At 38.9% G+C, this 20,004-nt stretch overlaps 1 protein-coding gene across 4 annotated transcripts in view; it reads right to left on the bottom strand.

The window, feature by feature from the left end:
- Positions 1–462: 462 nt before the first annotated feature.
- IGF1 (insulin like growth factor 1) overlaps positions 463–20,004 on the bottom strand; it is a 72,594-nt gene continuing 53,052 nt past the window's right edge. For 3 of the 4 annotated variants that reach the window (XM_066356482.1, XM_066356489.1, XM_066356498.1), the window contains exon 4: positions 463–6,088. In XM_066356482.1, coding sequence (XP_066212579.1) covers positions 6,029–6,088 — 60 coding nt within the window. In that variant the 3' untranslated portion in view covers positions 463–6,028. The remainder of the gene's footprint in view (positions 6,089–20,004) is intronic. The other variant, XM_066356508.1, reaches the window with a different exon arrangement.

The following is a 20,004-nucleotide window of genomic DNA, read 5'->3' as shown; positions in this document are numbered from 1 at the left end:
ATAATTTCAAATACAATCAGAGTTAATTTAATAAAAATATGCTTTTGAACTAAGACAGCTATCATGAATGACCAATCACTAGTTTCTGGTTTCAGAGTAGCAGGGAAAATTAATTCAGTGTCTGTAAGTTTATCACATTTGCTTTATAAGTGTGGTAAAAATATTTGAAGTAAAACACATGATGTAATCTCATTTCTTGTAGTTTATTAATCTGTTTAGCAGAAAGAGATCTGACATGGTATTTGGGGCCCTTATGTAAACTGAATATGAGCTGCATGATGTTTGAAAGTTTTTTGATATTTTGAATAGACATTTTAATGATACACAGACACAGAGAAGAGATGTGGGTAGACGGTTTGAGGTTTCCGAGTCCCTCCTGCAGTGTGTATAGCAGCAGGTACAAGATAAATACCCAAACAAAATCAGATTAAGGGATTAACGGAAGTGGCTTTGCTGTGGGCGAGTGAGTGGGGCCAGTGGGTGGCTTGGAAGGGATTTTCGAGTCCTGTTTTCATTTTTCCTACTTTTATACCAGTGCATTTGGGACAAAAAAAAATGAGTACTGTTTATTTTTAGGATACAGTTGTCCTGGACAACTTAATAAAGGGCAGATCTAAGGATTGTGAAGGTCATTTTGAAGGTGATTCTGCCAGAGTTAAGTAGAAGGAACTCTAGCTCCTCCATGTTAACTCATATTTCAATAAAGCAGTGATATTTGGACTTTTGTGTTCCCTTTTATTAATTAAAAAATGGTATTTTTTCTCCTTTGAAAGACCTTATCAATGACAACTGAGGAATGGGGGAGAAAGACCACATTTAAGATCAATATGACATCATAAATTAAGAAGCAACATGTAAAAATGTACGTTTTTAAATAAGTCCCTTTAATTCTAGGGCTTCAGCTTGGTCAGTTAGCCCTCTATTAAATTTTGAGGCAGATACTAGATGAATAAGGACTAGGAGGAATAAAGACAGTTTCAAAAATCCTCTGGGTCTCTGTCTTATTTATGAGAAGTTTTCTAACAAAAAGTATTGTTCCAGATAGGACTTGGTTATTTAAATTGACATCTTTATCTTGTACCATACGCACTTAAAGCTTCCGTCTTCTCATCTCTTTTTTTTTTTAAATAGAAAGCATACAAAAAAAGATATCTATGTATCAGTTTCTAATACCTAACAGGAAAGTCTTTCAGAATATTAAAATATTGATAAGCAAATATGCATTATAGGATTAAATACTAGCATCAAAAACAAATAAACAAACAAGAAACAAAGAACCAACAAAATTTCTTCTTGTTTTTGCCTCCTCAGATTCTGGACTTTATGATCATTTCAGGAGAGGGGGTAAAGAATCATAATTCTTATGTTTAAAAATTAAAAAAATTTAAAAATGATGACGTAATGCTGCATAAGTCAGATTTATCTTTTGAAAACATTGCTAGGAAGACCCAGGTGTTTTGAATGGGAACACTCTCTCTTACGAAGAGAGCCCAAGAAGGTTTGCCTCTAATAAATTAGCACAATCTTTTAAGATTAAAACCTAGCAAAAACATTTTAAATAGTCTGATTATAGTTTCAACAAGTCAAACATACATTTCTATATAGCCTATAGTTTTAAAGAGTCTATATGGGTTTACATATCATCCCTCATTCCAATATAAAAAAAAGAAGAAAGAACCAAGTCATTTTTGAATATTAAGATATTCTTAAAGACGGTATAGAGTAAAAAACAAACAAAAAAATCTTCACAGATTGTTAGCCATCTCTTTCAATGATTTTTCATAAAGTATTCTCTTTCCTTTTCAGTAGATAACCCCCATCTCATAAGGAAATACTTTCCAACACTTCCCAGTGAGATCAGTGGTTGCTTTTCATGGGAGCTATTGCTCTTTGAGATGTTTAGATGATGGGAGAATATCTTTTATAAACCAGTAAATGACAAAGATTTATTCAAGGAGGATGTGGCAGAAGCTATTTTTAGCCGGTGAATCTATGCATTGTTTCTCTCTCTTTTTTTTTTCTCCTCCACTTGCTGAATATCTGTTTTAGAGCAGAAAGCTCTAAAATCTCTAAGTAATTTAATCATCCTTTTGGTTCTGCCATTGCCTGTAAGAAATCCCTCCCTTCCCCCATTTATGTTCCCTGCTCTTGATCAGGGTGTTCAGAGCTAGTACCATAGTGCTAATTTTGCTGAGTGTGAGAGCCAACAAAGTAATGGAGTCTTCCGATTCTAAAACATTTCCATCTTCTGCCCCTAAACCCCCAAACTCACAATTTGGTGAACAGTCTACTACCTGTGAGTGATAAAAAGTTGAAAGGTGGTGGTGACTAGACCTAATGCTGCTTTATTAAGCCATCTAGCTATAGAATTGTTGTTTTTATACTTTAAAAAAATATGTCTATGCTTCCTTTTTTTCTTTTTTTTTCCATTTTTTTTTAGTCAAGTACTTTCTTAAAGAAACAATAGCACCACATTGGCATAGCTGGCCAAACAATAAATGGGAAAGCAAAACTGTGTGACATCTTCAATGAGAATCCTACTCCCAAGTGCATACACTGTAACACAAACCCTGGAGCCGTAGTGTGTGAGATGCTTTCATCTACACACACATTGACATTCCCAGGAGGGCAAGGATTCTTGGGGAGGCTAGGAATTTTTTTTTTGATAAGATTTTTCAAGGAAGTGATTTTTCCCTTAGTATTCTGTTGAACTCTAAGGATGAATGTGTGTGTGTGATGTGTTGGGAGAGATTTTTTTTTTTTTTTTTAGCTCTGGAAGAGTGGATGTTGATGGAAAGATGCACTAGGTTTTTCAGGGAAGCTTTATCTTACAGTGTTCCGATAATGCATTATATTCTCTGGGGAAGTGGGAGCAGAAATTTGACCTCTGTATTCTATCGTCATTTTAATTGGAAATGAGCCTATCCTTCCAAAGTTAGTATATATGACTCTTCCAGAAACATCTTGAAATTGCCTCCTTTTAAAATTCTAAAGCAAAGCTTATCAAGTTTTGAGTTGTGATATTTTAGGGGCTCCTTTTCTGTCAATTCTGAGTCATTCTGCTGTAGTGTATGGTGACCATATGACTTATAGAGTTTGTATCAAATTGCCTTCTAATTTTAATTCATTTGAAAATAAAATAGTGGACTAGTATAATAATTAGTCAATTTTTAATTAGTTGATTTATGATACAGTTGGAGAAGATTATGTGTTAGAGAAAGTTAAGAAATATGATGTCTCTGCATATTCAAGCTTTTCCTCACTGGGGCATATGGGCTGTGACAGAATTAGTGAGTGAATCAAATAAGTCATAGACATTCTTAGAATTACTTTGTCTAGCTAGGTCTGGAAATGCATAGGTCAGCAGAGGATTGCATGCAAAGTGTTGTTGGGAAAAGGTACACTCTAGTAATAAGAAATAAAATTAAAAGTGCCATTTTGGGAAGAGGGGTCCAGCACCTCACTGCACAGACACCGTATGTTTGCAAAACAGATGAAGGGCAAAAATGGCTTAGAGTGCATTTTATGTCTGTCAATAGTGATCGCATGCCAGAGATGCTCAATTCAAATAACACCACGGAGGCACCCACTAAATAGGCCTTTTTTTTTTCTTTTTTTTTTGGCATTTGCTCTAAATCCATGAAGTCTATCCATTTATTTATTTATTTATGGCCTCTGAACCTTGAGGTGAATCAGTAGGCTAAAAACTAAAGATGTTATTTCTGTATATTTTACAAGAATAAAAGGGATACACTATTCATGAAATAATCAAACCTGGTTGTTTTTTACCAGAAAGTTCTAAGGCAGATAAAAGATATAAATGGTGGGTGACCGATTGTTCTAAGAGGAAAATGTTATGTAGACAGGAAACAGTTTTCAGGTTACCACAGGCCTGTCCTCACCACCAGACTTTCTTGATACCAAATTTTAGCTGAATGGTAAGCTACATCCATGGACGGCTAGAGGCCACTCTTTCAAGCAGACACGAAGGGAAATTTCTAGTTGTGAGGGAAATTTTTACTTCTCAACTAGCAACTCTAGTCAAGTATATTTTAACAAAAAATATTTTTAGAACATACATGTGTGTGTGTGTGTGTGTGTGTGTGTGTGTGTATAAGTATATGGACAAGGATAAAAGCAAAATTAAAGAAGGAAACTGACTTTTTATTAGCTATTTCAATAGCTGAAATCTTGGACCATTTTATAAGATTTTCTAAAGAAGGAATAACTGTGTTTCTTAAAATGAATAGAGTATTATTTATGATATTTAAAAAAATCACTAGATTTCTAATAACTGCCTGGAACAGTCAGTGAGTACTAACAAATTGAGCAATCACCCTTTTGCTGGTAGAAATCTTTTTGTTTTTCTTCTTTTTTTATTTTTACTTTGTATTTATAAACCTAAGTGCAGAATTCAAAATCAAGTGGTTAATCAAATGTTTCTAACTTATTTTGAAAAGTGTTTTAAAAAGAGATCGAGCTGCTTGCTAGGTTTTAAAATCTAGTTAGTTGGATACTTAATTGAATTATTTTCTTGACAAGAATTGGCATGTCAGGAGCATTTGGCTAATCAATTTTTTAGTTATGCTCTGAATGAGTTGTTTACAGAATTCCTTGCATCCCAGCAACTCAAGGGCTCTGAACTTGCACCCTCATAGCAACCCAAGATAATAATCTGGAGCTTTATCTTTTTAATTCTCATACCACCCCTGTGAGGTAGGTAGATGGTGTATTGCCCCATTTTGCAGATGAGGAAACTGAGGCACAGAGAGGTGAAGTGACTTGCCCAAGGTCACAAAGTGGTGAGTCCATGGCCGAGTCGGCAGATGTTTGTTTCTTCAGTGAGAAAAAGAAACCAGGACTCTTAAATTCCTAGTCTACTTTTTCCACTCCTCTCTGGACTCGCCAAACAAATTTGCATCAGCGGACTTTGTGTTGTAAATTTCTCTTGGAAGGCATAATCAGGGTACTTTGCCCTCTCTCCCAGATGGATAGATTTTAGTACCCTTCCCCTCTGTGCCGTCTTAGGCTCCAGGCATCCGATTATTTTGCTTTCACCTTTTACCATTTTGGCCAGACTCTTTCATATAACAAACTACAAAATAGCACCATTGTACTAAAAAAGAGTTTTACATACTGTTGGATATATCCTGTATGGTTGATATGCGAAATTTATATAGTGCTCTATATGGAAAGAAATGAAAAGGGAGAAGTTACTAATTAAGTTGCACACTAACTCATTGTTTGAAGGAACTGTTGAGAGTTTGAGACTTTCTATGCTTAACACATACACTTAAAAACATTTGGCCTCAAAGTTGCAACTATTTGCGTTCTTTTTTTCAAGCAAGATGTGGAAAAATATAGCTTTTCATCTAAAAGAAATGCACCCAACTTATATATGGTACACATGCCACAGATAGAATCTTGTGGGTGAAAAATCGGTGTGCTACTTGACTGCTTGCTGCTGCTATGGAGGAGGCCAAATTCAGCAAATATAATGGTGATCAAGGGGGGTGGGCAGAGATAGAAAAACAAAGTTACCAGACACTGTAAAACAAAGCCTGTGTTGCGTAGAAAGAAGTGCAAATAAAAAAATTAATAAACCATTTAGATAAGACTGTGGATTGAATGGCTCCAGCAGTCATGATTCAGAGACGAATTTAGTGCAACTGGATCTAGACAAAACCCATGCATTTGTGGCTCTTGAGAGGCAAGGACTAAGATATATATTTATATATATATAGATATAGATATAGATATTTTTTCTCTATAGAACATTATTGATAAAGGATCAACATCAATCTATCAACTCCAGGACCATTTTTGCAAGGTGCAAAGCTTTTAACAATCACTCCTAAAGACAATGCTTGAAATGTTTACTTGTGTATTTCATTGGGGGAATGCCCATATTTTGAAATGTTATCAAACTTATTTTTTTGGTAGGTCTTCTGGTGTTTAACAGGTAACTTGTGCAGAGCAAAGCATCCTGCCGGTGGCATGTCATTCTTCACTCTTCAGGAAGGTCTTCCTACATTCTATAGTTCTTATTTCCGGCATTCCCTCTACTTGCGTTCTTCAAATGTACTTCCTAAAAGTAAGGGAGAAAAAGTGATATTAAGTTGGTGAAGTTTATGACCCAGCAATTCCTCTACTGGGTATATACCCACAAAACTAAAAAAAATTGGTACATAAAGACATATGCACCCCCATGTTCATCGCAGCATTATTCACAGTGGCCAAGACATGAAAACAACTGAAATTCCCTTCATTAGAGGATTAGATAAAGATGTGATACATATATACAATGGAATACTACTCAGCCATAAGAAATGATGACATAGTATAATTTACAACAACATGGATAGACCTTGAAAACATTATACTGAGAGAAATAAGTAAATCAGAAAAAGCTAAGAATTGTATGATTCTATACATAGGTGGGACACAAAATTGAGACTCATGGACATAAACAGGAGTGCAGTGGTTACTAGGGGGAGGGAGAAGGGGGAAGAATGAGGGGGAGGGGGAAGGACATAAAGAGGGACAAATATAAGGTGATGGAGGATGATTTGACTTCGGGTGATGGGTATACAACATTATCGACTGTCCAAATGATGTGGAGATATTTACCCAAAATCTATGTACTCTAGTTGACCAATGTCACCCTGTTAAATTTAATCATCTAAATAGAAAAAAAAAAAAAAAAAAGATGGTGAAGTTTTATGTAACCTACCCATCTCCTTCCAACACTGGGTCTCAAACTTTTATATCTTATGCCTCAAAGTCAATCTAACAGAGAGCTTGGGCTAAGTTTTTCTGAGGAAGTCTTATTTAAGTAAATAGGTTGTTAGTTTTTAATTTAGTTAAACCTCACTCAAGCTACCTGCATGTACCCCTGGTGGCCTTATGGACCACAGATTGCTTTTTAACCACAAAAAGACATGTTTATATTCATTTGCTGCTATCATAGATTCATTGGTAGAAAGGAAACCCTGAAAAATTCAGTCTTCTGCCTAGAGCATCTTTTCTTAGGGGAAAAAATCATATTCTGGAGTTTTTCTCTATTGTTTCATTGCATTTTATTTAGTTTTAATTTTTATAAAAAGAGGATATATTTTTTCATTTTTTAAAATCTTTTTGCCCTTTGGAGAAAAGCAGTGTTTTAGAAGTAGAAGATTGGGTAAACTTGTCATTAATTTAGAGTCTTTAAAATCCTAGACATACTGAGCTTTGGCTTATATTCTAGCTCTTCTATTTTTTAGCTATGTGAACTTCTTCAAGGGACAATCTCTTGTGTCTCGATTTCATCCACAAACTAGGATAATAATAGTTTTTGCCTCATAGGATTAAGTATTAGAATTAATTAGTACCTAAAAGCACTCATAATAGTCTGGCGTGTGGTAAGCACTACATAAGTATTATTATTATTATCTCACTCTTCTTATTATCACTTTTCATCTTTATTGCTTTGGTGCTGCCATTCACTCATAAGCAAGCAATGCTTCCATCCAAGGAACACTGAGTTTTGCTTAGAACAGAAGCCCTGTGATAGACAGTAGGGATTTATCTATCTGTTCACTGTACAGCCCCATGTTTGGAACAGAGCCAGGATTTTGCAGGTGCTCAGTCCATAGCTATAGAGCAAATTCAATGAATGGATAAACAAGTATAATGGACTCTCTAATAATGTGCAGAATCAACTTATACTTTTCCTACAATTGTTATTTTATCCTTGAATATATTTAAAAAACAAAATTTATTTAGACACATAAGGTGTAAAATTAAATCCAGGAGGAAGTGGCATTTGCATGCATATTCATAGGGGGCTTCTCTTGGTTTCACCTCTAGCCTGAAGGTCCTTATTGGAAAGTGTAATAGATAATTATTGGCATAGAACTGGGTTTAAAGATCCACAGTGGCCTTTGTCTGAGAACAAGTTCCTATCAAGAGCAAGAACAAGAATTCTTTTCATGGTGACTGGAATCTCCAAAGTCTTCCTTCTGGCTAAGATAATGGCCACTCACCCAGTCATTGCTAGGAGCTTAGAGATCATTGTAAAGGCGCTGATACCTGGACAGAATGAGACGCTGGGGAGAGTCAACCACTAATCCAGGCTAAGGCCCATGAGGATTGGATAATTTTTCTTATGCATGTTTTTCAGCTCTACCTGGAATATTGGAATAATCACCAAGTTCTTTATAAAAGCCAGTTAGCCCTTTGTAAGATGGTCAATATCCTGTAGTCAGCAAATAGAAGGAATATGGCATCATTGTATAAAAATGTTTATCAAAATATCTAGCTCAGTGGTCATTGAGAAAAAGTTTGTGGAAACTGAGCATTTGTATAAGATAGTTTGAAATGGCATTCATTTAAGGTCCTGGAACTTTTCCCCAAGTATCATGTTAAGTGGACATTTTTATCAAGTCTACTTCACATGTATTTCTTGCTGAGTAAAACATCTACTGTTAAACTACCAGTAGATTTGTATTCCTAATCTTACATCTTATTTTGCTTTCTTAAAGGAGCTCTTCAGAAAAATGTCAGAAAGGCACATGGGTCTACAGAATAGGATCACTGTTGTACTAAACTCTTTGAAACATTTCTGTTCAATTCTCAGTAGACTGCTGATTAGGCTTGTGGCTATCAAAACCCCAAATAGCTATTATTAAGGATACTATCTCTCTACCAAACTACTAACCAAATTAACAAGCCTAAAAATATGCTAATTTGAGGGTTTCTTTTTTCTTTTTTTAAAAGGTGTACCAATTTAGGAAAATTATTTTTAAGATTGTGGAAAATACCCAAACTAGGAAAATACTCACTAGGATGAAATAATAACAACTAGGAAATAATAATAAAACTAGGATGAAATAATAACAAATGAAAAGAAAACCACATGAGAGGTGTTTCATCTTTAGTTTTCCTCTCAAGCCAAATGAAATCCCAGAGTTCCAGAAGAAGAAATTCAGGTATCTTTTATGCTTTACTCTTCAAATTCATGAGGGCTGTAGCAAGGGGAACTGAGGTTAGACCAGCTGACCAGATAGATGCTATCCCTTTTGCTGACTGAGAGAGTCGTTTCCTTTGGTCTCAAAGCTGACGGGTAAGGTCTGCACACAGAGATCTGGTCTATTTCTTCTGGGTCTGTGTCGGCATCCCGGCAAAGCCATGGGCAGAAGCTTACTTGAGGAAAGCCGACGCTGCTCAGGCAGCATGGTTCCCATGCACACACACAGTCGGTGGAGGCCATGCAAAGCCAGCTGGGACGTCCTCTGGTTTGCATTTGGCTCTATTCCCAGGTTGTCACAATGTGACTTCTTTGTTTCAAACAATGACAGTAACACAACAAAAGCACTCAGGGATTTGGTCTCAGTTGCATCTGTTGCTTTGCTCCTTGTCTTAATTTAATTACACTGGCCACCCTCGACAATGGGCAGCAAGTGGAGGCATGTCACAAGTGGCCACTGGAGCTGGCACCCACCTTCGGTGCACTTCTCGAAAGGTTATGAAACTGTCCCACATTGAGCCAAGCAAAAACTTTTCACCTCAACAGCTTGTCCAAGACAAACAAACCAGCTGAAGCTGTTTCTAGTATGCAACTAGACAGATTTTTGAAAGAAAAACGGTAGTGAGTAATACTCTTTCCTATTGACACCAGGTAAACTAAGATTATTTTAAAAAAGATAATGTTGATTCTCCAGCTCACCAGGGTTGGTTGAGGAAATTTACTTCCCTGAAGAAAGGGTTGAGCAACTAACTCATCAGGGAATAAATTTGAGAAGGGCTCGATTTGCAATATAAGTTATTACACATTATGTACCACACATAGATATTTATAAAGCTGAAAAACACCTTGAAGGGGTCATTCTCATTCTTCTGTTATCTCTTGGCTCTAATCCTAGCTCCTAGCATTTCAAAGGAAAACTATCCACAAACTGTCTGATTAAGAAGGTGCTAATAATAAAACAAAACAAAACAAAAAGGTGCTAATAACAATGACAATAATAATATTGATGAACATTTGCAGACACTCTACAGTTTACACAGTAATCTCACAGAATCTTCACAATAACCTTGGAGATAATGTCATTTGCATCAGTCTCATATACAACCTGAGGATTGCTAATTAGTAAATTGCTTGAGGTACATAGGAACAAACTGATAGACCTACGACTAATAAAACAATTTACTGTTTTAACAAAAGAATAACAGGCCCTGGCCGGTTGGCTCAGCGGTAGAGCGTCGGCCTGGCGGGCGGGGGACCCGGGTTCGATTCCTGGCCAGGGCACATAGGAGAAGCGCCCATCTGCTTCTCCACCCCCCACCTCCTTCCTCTCTGTCTCTCTCTTCCTCTCCCACAGCCAAGGCTCCATTGGAGCAAAAGATGGCTCTGGCGCTGGGGATGGCTCCTTGGCCTCTGCCCCAGGCGCTAGAGTGGCTCTGGTCGCGGCAGAGCGACGCCCCGGAGGGGCAGAGCATCGCCCCCTGGTGGGCAGAGCGTCGCCCCTGGTGGGCGTGCCGAGTGGATCCTGGTCGGGCGCATGGGGGAGTCTGTCTGACTGTCTCTCCCAGTTTCCAGCTTCAGATAAAAAAAAAAGAAAAAAAAAAAAAGAATAACAATTTCATCACTTGAACCTATATAATGTGCTAGACACTGTAGACACTGTATTACATATGTTAACTGAATATTTTTTCTTATTTATTTCTGCTAGTTCTTTTGGAGGTAGGTACTAGTGTTTTGCCCATTTTATCTTACAACTTGCCTAGTTTCTTTGCAGTGAAGAGGTGACTATGGTTGGGATTTGCATCAGTTCCTTCTGATTCTGGAGCTCACTGGTTAGCTGCTCTGCCATACTTTCTCCCCAAGAGGCACAATATCTGGTGTCTCAAGGTCCAAATCTCCCTCCAGTAACTGTAGTTGATAACGTCATGAGCCGCGTATGATACCAGGTAGTGAAAGAGGCCGGCTTAAGGGGTCGGTGCCCTCCTTACTACAACTGTGAGGGGAGCCCCCTTTGTGTGGTTATGGATGGAGGGAAGCAGCACAGCATCCAGTTAGCTAAAGTCGACCCCATGGGGATTACAAACACTTCCTTTCTCCCTGCCTAGCTTAATGTGATTTTTGCCCCAGAGACAGAATCTAAATAAAGGAATGATAATAGACTCTTATATTTCAGGGAGAAAGCAGTGATATTTTTCAATAGACTTATGTTTCCACCTCTACCCACTCCTAACAAGTTGAGTATTATATGACATGAAGTCTAAGGAAAGCCTGGCGCCCTATACAAACACTGGGGAAATACCTTCCAGCATGGAATATTATTAGTCTATTGTACATAGGATCCTAACTCAGCATTGACCTCCTAAAAAGGGAAAAATAGGAAAAAATATAAAAAGAGCAGTGGCTGATTGAAAAGATGTCCAGGCATCAGGACTGCCTGTTGGAAAGGATGTGCTCTAGCTATTTTGCCAGCTTGGCCTGAAGACGTGTGGAATTACAGAGGACAGTTTAGGTGTCTCAGTATCAACTTTATTATCTCTTTACTTTGGGGAATCACAAGTTGAAACGCAAGAGTTAGGTCAGCCTTTCCCCTCTGGGAGCCAAGCACAATGAGTGTGTCATGTGATTTACTGAGCACTTTGGAATGTAACTTTTCAAACCAAAGGTCAAGGTGCACGTTTTGAGAGACTGGCTCTTCTGCTAGAGAGGCTGCCTCTTTAACAAAAAATGAGAGCTCTGTAGGCTGGACACAGTGTTGATCAGCCCAGACTCTTGTTTTTTTTTTTTCTGAAAAACCTTCCTGTTTCTTGGAGAACCTGGGCTTCCACTCGTGGCTTAGATCCCAGATTCCCACACAGGAATTGTGTGACCTTTGACAATCACAGGGCCCAGTTTCCTCTTCTGTAAAATGAAAGGGTGGAGTAGGAGTGCCCACCTCATAATGTGGCTATGATGGCACGTGATCTCACACATTTACGTGGCACAGAGAGATATCTATAGTTGTATGCAAGAGAGCCTACCATTGGAAGGGCCCTTGGGTTAAATCCATTGTTTAAAAATTTTATTTTAGTGAGAGCAGGGGAGGCAGACAGACAGACTCCCACATGCACCCTGACCGGCATCCACCTGACAAGCCCACTAGGGGGCAATGCCATCTGGGACTGTTGTTCCATTGCTCAGCGACAGAGCCATTGTTTTAGAGCCTGAGGCAGAGGCCAGGGAGCCATCCTCAGTGCCTAAGACCAACTTTGCTCATAGGAATCCAGCCATGGCTGCGGGAGGAGGAGGAGAAGAGAGAGAGAGCAGGAGAGAGAGGGAGGTGAAGAGACAGATGGTTGCGTCTCCTGTGTGTCCTGATTGGGAGTCAAACCCAGAATATTCACACAACAGGCCGACGCTCTACCACTGAGCTAACTAGTCAGGGTGGGTTAGGTCCATTTTGTGAACGTATTAGCAACGTGACTCTGCTCTGACTTCGGGCTATTGAGAATCCATGCTGGGTCTACCTTTGTTAGAACACTGATGTTCTGCAGAGTAAATTATGTATATGTCTGTTTCCCCACTAACAAGTAGGCCCCTTGAGGGCAGTAGCATGGTCTTTCACCTCTGTATATACCCAGATACTGGTGCTTTGAGCAAAGTAACAAACCAGGAAATGCTTGTTAAGTTGATTTAACAATTGGTGGAATAGACTTCATTCAAATCAACAACAAACCTCCCTACCATCTGCTGTGCTCTGGACAAGGTCAAAGAGCACAGAGCCCCCTCCTGCCACAGAACTTACAATTGTTGGGTTGTGCTAAGGTAAATGCCAACAAAGAGCTACAGACAGGAGAGAGAGTGAAGTGCACGGTGACCACACTGGAGTCCATCCTGATTATGGGTTCTGGTCTGGCCACTTTTAAAGCAAGACCTTGGCAAGACATTTGACCTTACTCAGCCCAAAATTTCTAATCTGTACAATGGGGATAATTATAGTATTTACCCTACAAGCTTAAAGATGAAATAAGGACATATCCCTAATAAATACCAGTTATTGTTGTTGATGTTCCCTTTTTTTTTTTTTTTTGGTAGTTACCATTGTCAAAACACATTCCTTGCTAGGCTGCTGCTGTCCCTTCTCTGGCTGGAGAAAGAGTAGCTAGCAACTGGGTGCCCAGAACCCCCTTGAGTGCTGGGATGTCAGGTATGAAGCTCTTTTTTCAAGGGGCTAGTACATGCCTAGGCATCTCCAGGAACTAGGGCGTTTGCATTTTTCCCATTATTATTCCATAATTATCCTAACCTAGCAACTTTCATACTCTTCAAAGCAAACCACAACTCTATTTCAAATACGTCTGCCTGTGATGTAAGAAATCACTAACAAAATGGTTTAAAAGCCTGGAAAAAAAAAAAGAAAAGAAATGCTGAGGGGCATTTTCCCTTACTGGCTGGAAGTATTTCTGTTGCCTTTAGTAGTCTTAAAAGGTGTTGTAAAATACTTCAGGGTACAGGTATGCTTTGACTGTTGATTTTATGGGCAGCTTGTTTAGTTAGCTGTTTGTGTTTGTGTTACATTTTTAAATTAAAAAAAAACAAGTTTAAGCGCACCATCTTTCCCAGTGGGAGTTGATTTTGGACTTGTTGAAAAGGTTAAAATGTTGTGGTATTTTAAAAAGTGAAATACCAGATTCTAGCAATTTCACTGATATGTGCTAAAGATTCAGCACATTTTTATCTAAAAACTGAATTTGATTTATTTTTCTATTAAGCCTCCAAAATGTGATTATTTCATCTGATGTACAACTTATGCTAGCATATTTAAACCAATGTATGCAGTAATTTATATTACAATGTGCTGGGAGAAGTTCACCTTTTGGTGTTATTGCCTTGCAACAGTGATGAGTTCACAGGGTTAGTAGGGAAAGGTGTTGCCCTCTTCTACTCATTCTTGGTGTATGCACCAAATCTGGCGAAAGAGTCAAATACTGTGCTCCGCAGACTGACAGCTGTCAGAGGGGAGGGCAGTTGCTGGGCTGGGTGAAAAAGATGAAGGAATTAAGCAAAACAAGCAAACAAAAAACCTCGTAGACACAGACAGTGGCATAGTGACTATCAGAAGTGAAGGAGATGTGGGAAGGAGGCAGATAAGGGCTTAGGGAGGATAGATTGTGATGGAAAGAGACTTGGCATGGTTGAACACACAATGCAATCTACAGATAATGTGCACCTGAAACCTATGTAATTTTATTAACCAATACTATCCCATTAAATCCAACTAAAAAAAAAACCCCACAAGATAAAACAAATGCTGTGTGTTAAATTTTTCTCCTCACTGAATTAAAAACTTGGAAGTTTGGAAGGCTCTCCTTAACTTTGAGGATAAACAAAATAGCACTATGAGAAGTTGAAGTGATTTGCATCTGTTTGAGGTTGATGGAAGCCTTCAGCTTATAAAAGTAAACATGCCTAGTACCAGCCAGTGCTTTTCCAAGACAGTAAATGGCACAAGAACCATTTATGCACGCATACAGTTGTAAAAAAACAGAAGTGTTTTATTGTGCCAAAAACACTTCAAAACAACTACCTGCATTCTAGTGTATTTTCAAAGAAGAAGTAAACATTGTTATTTACCTATTACAAACTAGACTATCTAATAGTGGCCTTAGTCAAATAATACTCACAAAATAATATAATGCTATGCATTTATTGAACCACTTATACTTTTCTATTTTCTAGTCTTGAAATGCTTCATGAATTATTCAAGCATGCCACACTCGCATCATGTTATAAATAGTGTATGTTCCAAGTCAGTTGTCAGCTGATTAGCAATGCTTACCCAACCCTCAACTTGCCATGGGCTTGTTCTTAATCATTAGAAAATTTTATCCTACTGTAATTGTTATCTACAACTGTGAAAATAGCATTTTGCATTTTCATAGATGGCTAGACTGGTTGGGCTTTGATAACTTGATGTCTTAGAGTTGGCCAGATAGAAAGCCCCATGTGAGCATTTATATATTTTACATAGAATTTTGTAAAAACTTTTGGAATATTGAATCCCAGACTGGAAGCTTGAGCCACTTGGCCAGTTTGGGTTTGATATAAAATCTCTTAGTCTCTCATTGGAAATTTTGGGGTTATTTTACCAGAGAAAAGAGTCGCTATCATGTTCAATCTTTCATAGATTTTGTTCATAACATCTTACTTTCCTATGGAAATCCTGACACTACCAGTTAGAGGAGCCAGAGCGACAATGACCTGTGTCTGCTCAAATAAATGTTTGTTCCAATCCAGTAGGAACAAAAGTGTATGCCAGAGCAAGTAGATGTTCATGGTCACAGAGGGGAAAGTGGTGGAAAAGTCATTTGATAGTGTTGGCCAATAATCTCATCCTCTTGGAGATATAGAGACAAAGGATTCTGGAAGGAAGATGGCTGGATCCACTGACCTTCAATTGTGCTGTGTCAAGAATTCGACCTCAAAATTTCTAAATTGCATATTGGTTCTATATGAAAGTTATTGGATTCTGACCTAGATTCTGGCTAGATCAAACTGGAAGTGGTTGAAGTTCCTGGATCCTTAGAAGATGCCATAAAATAAAAATTAACTTCTTTCTTCTCTTTTGTTAATGTCCCCTTTATTTTATGAATAACATTTAATTTAGGCTTAGAACTTTGGAGAATACAAAGGAATTATGCATTTCCTGAATGATGATTAAATGTTACAGAACAATTTAACTTCACTGAAAGAAAAGCCAGGAAACTGTTTTTACCTGTAATTTTAAAATGTGATTGACCCCAAATCCCCAGTGGATGCAACAAATAAAATTCCATACACACACACTAGACAAATAAAAAGTAAAGAAGAGAAAATATGCCCCTGCACCCCAACTATTTGCTGCAGTTAATTACAGATTCCATATTAACACCAAGAGCATTTAAAATTAAAATTAGTTCAATGCACCTTTAGCATTCTTATTTTTACCATCATTTTCTCAAGAGTTAGTTCTGTGACCAATGGTTTTTAAAACTAGAACCACATTAGTTAATAAACTAAAGATGCCATTTCCAAAATGGTTGCTAGCTCTTGTTACTTGTCTAGCAATAGCCCGTCAGAGCTACAGTTGAGTTCCCAGTATGGTGAGGACTCTCCTAGCTGTTCTCTGGAAGCACCAGACAGACTCTTAGACCCATTGCCCCACGTCTCCCATTATTTCCCTGCTGTTCTCAATTTCTATTTTCCCCTTATTGAGTTTAAATCTAAGTCTTCATTTCTCAATCACCTCTTTTGGTTGCTGGCTAAAAATGAGGCAGCACGAAAGCATTGAAAGAGCCCTGCTTATTGAGGAACCCCAAACATGTGGGCATCAGGGAAAGGTGCTCAGACTTCAGGAAGGCCCTTAAGAATAGAGAAACTGATTTTGACCTTGCAGGTCTAGAAGGTCAGGAGCCACTGTGAAGAACCTTTGCTAACCCCACCTGCTCCTTATTTAAAAATGGACTTATCTTGGCCCTGGCCAGTTAGGTCAGTGGTAGAGCATCAGCCTGGTATGTGGAAGTTCTGGGTTTGATTCCTGATAAGGGAACACAGAAGAAGCGACCTCTGCTTCTTGACTCCTCCTCCTCCTTCTTCTTTTCTCTCTCTCTCTTTCTCTTTCCCACTCCTGCAGCCATGAGTCGATGAGCAAGTTGGCCCCGGGCACTGAGGATGGCTCCATGGCCTTGCCTCAGGCACTAAAATAACTCAGTTGCTGAGCAACAAAGCAGCGGCCCCAGGTGGGCAGAACCTCAGCTTCAGACGAGGGTTGCCTGGTGGATCCTGATAGGGGTTCATGTAGGGGTCTGTCTCTGTGACTCCCTGCCTCTCACTTGATTAAAAAAATGGTCTTATCTTGCTCAGGTCAATAAATATTGTCTCTGATTTTGAAAGGAATCAATAGCTGGTGAGCCTACAAGCTGAAGAATTCTACTGTGTGTACCCCAAACCTCATAAAGAGCATTCCACTTCCTCTAAACATGATTTCTACCAATGCCTTTTACTTGAACTTCAGACTATCAACTTTGCACTTGGATTAAAAGTCAGCTCTCATAGACACAGACAACAGTGTGGTGATTAGAAGAGAGTAAAAGGGGGCTAAATGATGACAGAAGGACACTTGACTTGGGGTGGTGAACATACAATACAATATACAGATGATGTATGATAGAATTGTATACCTCAGGGGTCCCCAAACTTTTTACACAGGGGGCCAGTTCACTGTCCCTCAGACCATTGGAGGGCCGGACTATAAAAAAAACTATGAACAAATTCCTATGCACACTGCACTTATCTTTTTTTTTTATTTTTTTTATTTTTTTTTTGTTTTTTCATTTTTCTGAAGCTGGAAACAGGGAGAGACAGTCAGACAGACTCCTGCATGCGCCCGACCGGGATCCACCCGGCACGCCCACCAGGGGGCAGCGCTCTGCCCACCAGGGGGCGATGCTCTGCCCATCCTGGGCGTCGCCATGTTGCGACCAGAGCCACTCTAGCGCCTGGGGCAGAGGCCAAGGAGCCATCCCCAGTGCCCGCGCCATCTTTGCTCCAATGGAGCCTTGGCTGCGGGAGGGGAAGAGAGAGACAGAGAGGAAAGCGCGGCAGAGGTGTGGAGAAGCAAATGGGCGCTTCTCCTGTGTGCCCTGGCCGGGAATCGAACCCGGGTCCTCCGCACGCTAGGCCGACGCTCTACCTCTGAGCCAACCGGCCAGGGCTACACACTGCACTTATCTTATTTTAAAGTAAAAAAACAAAACAGGAACAAATACAATATTTAAAATAAAGAACTAGTAAATTTAAATCAACAAACTGACCAGTATTTCAATGGGAACTATGCTCTTCTCACTGACCACCAATGAAAGAGGTGCCCTTCCAGAAGTGCGGCGGGGGCCAGATAAATGGCCTCAGGGGCCGCATGTGGCCCACTGGCCGTAGTTTGGGGACCCCTGGTATACCTGAAACCTATATAATTTGATTAAAGTCATTCCCATAAATTCAGTAACATGTTTTTTAAAAAGTCAACTCCCTGTTATCTAGTAAATATTGCAAAAAGGCCTATTTCCTTTCTATAGGCAAGTAAAGAGAATAAACCTCCTCTACTCCCATGGAGGCTAATGGACACGAGAAATTGCAGAATGTTTCACTTAGGAGAACACTGTTCCTTTTGGTGGTTGGTGGGAAGGAGGTGGTCTGGGGATGGAGGGCAGAGAAGGGAAAAGGCTCTGGAGCCCCTTTCTTTGCCTCTTTCTCCACCCTTCCATCGTAACAGCACTCACACTAGAAGCTGTATGAGGTTTTGTTTGTTTTCAAGAGATGTTTGAAAGAAGATCAAATGCTTGTGAAAGGCACTGGGTCGGCAGCCCTAGAAACTGAAATGTCCCGGAAGTGGTGTGAGCCTGGAAATATCCCACATTTCTATTTACTTTGGCAATTTGACTTAAAACTAGTATGAGCTGGAGTTTATACTACAATTAAATTTTCTTCAGGCACCATTAAATGAAAACACGTTTTACATTTGATTTGAACTGCTTGAGAAAAATGGTGGTTTTCTGAAAGTTCATTCTATGACCTAAAAAGAAAAGTGTTCTTCACATGGGATAGCTGAGCTACCTTTTTAGGTCGTAATTATTTGTAGAACTGGGGTTCTCTATTTGGAAGGGGTCTTAGATCACTGAGTTCTCTTTTCCCATCATATGCTTAAAACTCACTACCATGTACCTGAAAAGTTTGGCAGCTTGAGCTTGAATTTTTAGGTGATGTGAGACCTACTTCCACTTGAGGAGACCTATTTCTTTTTTGGATGGCTCTAATTTTTAGAATTAAGTAAAATATATTAAAAAAACTTTAATAGTGTTTACTATGTAGCAGACACTAACTTATTCACTAAAATATATATTTGTACACACACACACACACACACACACACACACATACACAACTCAGACCCTTACAATCATATGATGTAGAGTCAGTTATATTCAGTTAGGTAGACTCTCTTTGACAGATGAAGGAACTGAGGCATAGATAAGCTACATAATTTGCCCAAGGTCATACCACCAGTAAGCCAGTCAGGATTTGAACCTAGGTAGTCTGAGTCTAGATTCTGTACTTTTAATCAACTATGTTTTACTGCCTCTCCAATGTTTATAATTCTCCTTCATGCTTAAGAAAAAGGTTTGCATATTGTAGGTGCTTAATAAAAATATTTTTTTCAACCATTTTATTTTAGGACCCTAATTTTTTACCTATCTCTGTAAGTTTTACACACAATCATCAATTTATCTTATGAGAAAGAATTGAAACAGAAGCATTGTAAATGATGACTAATACTCTGCCTACTTCAAGAGAGTATTGAGGGGGCTTACTGATACATGACATTCACTATAAAGTACATTTTATTTTAAAGGTTGCAATTGCCACCTTTAGTAGTAGGTCCTTGAGTGATTTCTTATTAGTTCATGTTGACTGTGTGCTGTTTTCTGCTGGTTGGAAGGTGGGCAGCTCAGAGCCTAACCACATCGTTACCCATTTCTGGATATCAATACCTCCTTATCTTTAAAATGAAAAGATTGAACCAAATTATTTCCAAGGCCTTTTGCAGCTCTAATATGGTCACAGTATTTCCATGAAGTAGAAACTCTTAGAACTGCAGATTTAAAAATCTGTGACTATGTGTATGTTTGAGAGAAAAAGAGAGAAACAGAGCAAGAGCATTTTATAGGAGATGGATGGAAGCAGTAGTCATACATCAGAAGTCTTCTGTAATGGGCTGAATGGTGCCACCCCCCTCCCCCAAATTCATATGTTGAAGTCCCCACCTCCAGCACCTTAAAATGGTGGGTCTTAAACCAATCTGACCAGTGTCCTTATAAAAGGAGGAAATTTGGGCACACAGATATGCATGGAGGGAAAATGATGTGAAGACACAAGGGAAGGCCAATCACAAGCCATGGAGAAAGGCCTGAAACAGCTCCTTCCCTAATATT

This window comes from Saccopteryx leptura, chromosome 1 (assembly GCF_036850995.1).
Source record: "Saccopteryx leptura isolate mSacLep1 chromosome 1, mSacLep1_pri_phased_curated, whole genome shotgun sequence".
In the NCBI taxonomy this organism is placed as follows: Eukaryota; Metazoa; Chordata; class Mammalia; order Chiroptera; family Emballonuridae; genus Saccopteryx; species Saccopteryx leptura.
This window is presented reverse-complemented; position numbering and strand designations above follow the sequence as displayed.